The following is a 3,500-nucleotide window of genomic DNA, read 5'->3' as shown; positions in this document are numbered from 1 at the left end:
CAGCACAGACCCCCCATCCCCGAGGCCCAGCACAGACCCCCATCCCCAGCACAGACCCCATCCCCGAGGCCCAGCACTCATGACCCCAGACTAATCTGAGAAGGAGCCATTTATCGATACTCTCTGTACCTGTTCCTTTAGACAGTTCTCTATCCATATGCACACCCCATGCATCTATGCCCATAGACCTCAGCTTGTAGCAAGCGTTTATGTGGTACCGTATCACATCCACCGGCCTCCCTCTATCCAGATCTCTACTCACCTCTTCGTAGAAGGTCAGTAGGTTGGTCTGGCAGGAACAGTCCTTCCTAAATCCGTGCTGGTTATTATCCTGAACAAACTCTACCAAGTCGTCCTTTATCATCCCTCTAACAGTCTCCATGCTATAGATGTTAGACTGACTGCTCTGTAGTTCCCGGGTTGGCATCTGGAACCTTTTTGAATAATCGGGACTTCCGTAACTTTCCGCCAGTCACTCGGTACTCCACCAGCCATTATGGAGTCCTTGAAGATGAGGAATAACGGTCCGGCTATAACCTGGCCGAGCTCTCTCAGTACATTCAAACTGTTTCTCTCCAGAGTGAATCTTACTATGTACGTCTATCACAGACTGCCCAGAACACCACTGGCCACACTGAGGAGAAGAGCATGGCACGTTGGGTGGAGAATGCTCAACTGTGCCGATGGCTTTCCAAGCTTGGTACTTACCAAGTCTTCCACAGCATCGGGGGAACGGGTAGAGCTCGGCTGATGGTGAACAAGATCCGAGGAACTGCTCGAGCGTTGTTGATGGTCAACAGGGTCCGGGAACCTGCAGCCACTTTGCTGATCACAATTGCTGTGGATGTAGAAGAACTTTGATGATGGTTATTAAGAGGTGAGGAACTGGAAGAACCTTGCTGATGGTCAGGAGTAGGATGCCATTGGTGTGTTAACATCTCCAGTGCCAAGGCAGTGGGTGAATCTAAGGTGTGGTGAATGGAGGCCGGTGGGTCTGCATGAAGGATGGCCTTTCACATATTACTTCTGATCAAATATCCTCAGTAAAGGCGCATATCTACAGCGAGCAGGAAAGCCGAGATAAGGTTATTTATCTCCTGAACCCACCGCGTCTACCACCACGTTTCCTTACACTTCACGGCAAATGTATCTCCATCTCTTGATCTCCATTCAGGAAGAAAAAGGAAAGACCATTGAGTAGGATACTAAGCCACGCCCCCATTGATCCGGCCAAAAAGATATCCCCTCCTCCGTTTTATCACTTTGGAGACCATTTCCACCGGGATAAAGGTAAGTAGGCATCTGTCTACGGTGGAGAAGAAGAAGCCGAGATGAAGCGAAATATCTCCTGAACCACCTGTCTCCATCACCGGACCTACTTACATCAGCGGCAACATTACTTTGCTCTTCAGATCCTGATCCATGAACCAGGAAACGCACCGCTGTGAGTGAAACCCGCATATCTCTCCGCTAATTACAGGAAATTGACTATTCTTTTTCTTCCCTTTGTTCTCCATACACGTGTATGTTAACTCCTTAAATGCCATTTTTGCTCAAAAAACGGACATTATTTCCCGACTTTATGGAAGTTCTAGATACCAAGTATAACAACCATACATGAGAATATTGAGGCCTTCCAGGGTGTGCCCTTTACCTCTTGTTTCCACCGTTAGCCGGAGGCAGTCATATATATGTTTGTCCGTGTTTTGATATGTAAGCTAAATTAATATATTTGAAATAAATATACTCTGAAAGAATGGTGGCATCCCCTACGGTGGAAAATTGTATCTTTTCACAATTTGTTTTTCCCAGAATCCTCACCTCTCCGGTCATGTGAGCTTCCAGAACCCTCCTCACCTCTCCGGTCATGTGAGCTTCCAGAACCCTCCTCAGCTCTCCGGTCATGTGAGCTTCCAGAACCCTCCTCACCTCTCCGGTCATGTGAGCTTCCAGAACCCTCCTCAGCTCTCCGGTCATGTCAGCTCCCAGAACCCTCCTCACCTCTCCGGTCATGTGACCTTCCAGAACCCTCCTCACCTCTCCGGTCATGTGACCTTCCAGAACCCTCCTCACCTCTCCGGTCATGTGAGCTTCCAGAACCCTCCTCAGCTCTCCGGTCATGTGAGCTTCCAGAACCCTCCTCACCTCTCCGGTCATGTGACCTTCCAGAACCCTCCTCACCTCTCCGGTCAGATCATGTGACCTTCCAGAACCCTCCTCACCTCTCCGGTCAGGTCATGTGAACTTCCAGAACCCTCCTCACCTCTCCGGTCAGGTCATGCGACCTTCCAGAATCCCCCTCACCTCTCCGGGCCAGATCATGTGACCTGCCAGAATCCAGTTCACTGTGACCAATGTCTATGGGGGTGACATACAGGAAGTCCCCCCTAGTTACCTATGTACACCAAGACAAAGAGCGCCACCGTGGAAGAGGGATGATGGCGGCATGCGAAGGCTGGGTGTGGTCATGTGGGCGGGGTTTAAAAGGGTGTAGTCCAATCATGCTGACCATGCTATTGGAATGTGAATGCTCAGTGATGCTGCTCCTCTTTCAGGCTCCGCCGCAGTGTCACAGACGATTGTTAGAATCACAAACAAAACCCTTTCCAGAACTCCGGCCAGGCCCAATGTGGGATAATCCGGCGGAATCCAGGACTGTCGGGAGGTATATATACACAATGAGAGGACATTGGGGTATGGGGGTCTCCTGTACATCAGTCACAGCATAACCTCCCCTCACTACACACAGGAAGCCTCTTATCCTCCATGCTGCCTATGCCCCATGCAGAATTCCCCAGCCCATAGGCTTCTCCAGCACCACTTCCGGCATTTGCGTTCCACCTATCTCAGAAGAACTTCCGGTATTTGCGTTCCACCTATCTCAGAAGAACTTCCGGGATTTGCGTTCCAAACCGGCATTCCCCATCCCCGCCTTGCGTAGGAATCCCGCACCCCTTCCAGCCAATCAGAGCGCACCAAGTGTAAGAGCTGTGTGGTCACAAGAGGTCGCCTCTCGGCAGACATTTTTCTTTAGCCGATTCCTCTGCAAAAACACTTTATTTGGTCTCCATGAAAATGGCGACTCTGCCTCATCTCCACATCGGAGACATCGTTCTTAGAATCTACACAAATATGGCCGACAAAGTGACAAGTCCGGTACGGTAACCCGCCCACTCACTGCTGCCAGCCTATCAGGTGGCGAGGCCCCAGTGCGGAAGTAGTGTTGGCCAATCAGAGGCGGGTGCAGAGCTTCCTTTTGGACACGGGCTCGGTTAGGAAGAGAGGGGTCTCCATGAGGTAAGAGCCCCCGGGCGTGACGTCACCCAGCATGAGGGACCTGGAATAAAGGGAACTTCTTGAAGTGAAGGGGGAACTCCTGGGCGGGGTTATGGGGCCCCTCTGGACTTTTGTGTCCCTGGAGGGGCCCTGATCTCGTATTCTGTTTGGCAGAGGCGACCATCTTTCCTGAACGCTTACATGGGATCGGTGGCGTGCTTCTC

General features: G+C 51.1%; 1 protein-coding gene across 1 annotated transcript in view; it reads left to right on the top strand.

Moving 5' to 3' along the window:
- The first annotated feature begins 3,075 nt into the window (after positions 1–3,075).
- Positions 3,076–3,500, top strand: part of LOC108803141 (NACHT, LRR and PYD domains-containing protein 3-like) — a 6,802-nt gene continuing 6,377 nt past the window's right edge. The window contains exon 1 of the mRNA XM_018574981.1: positions 3,076–3,151. Within this exon, the coding sequence (XP_018430483.1) occupies positions 3,076–3,151 (76 nt within the window). The remainder of the gene's footprint in view (positions 3,152–3,500) is intronic.

This window comes from Nanorana parkeri, unplaced genomic scaffold (assembly GCF_000935625.1).
Source record: "Nanorana parkeri isolate BGI_ZX_2015 unplaced genomic scaffold, ASM93562v1 scaffold3439, whole genome shotgun sequence".
NCBI lineage: Eukaryota > Metazoa > Chordata > Amphibia > Anura > Dicroglossidae > Nanorana > Nanorana parkeri.
Note: the sequence above shows the minus strand (reverse complement) of the source record. Positions and strands in the feature narration are given on the sequence as shown.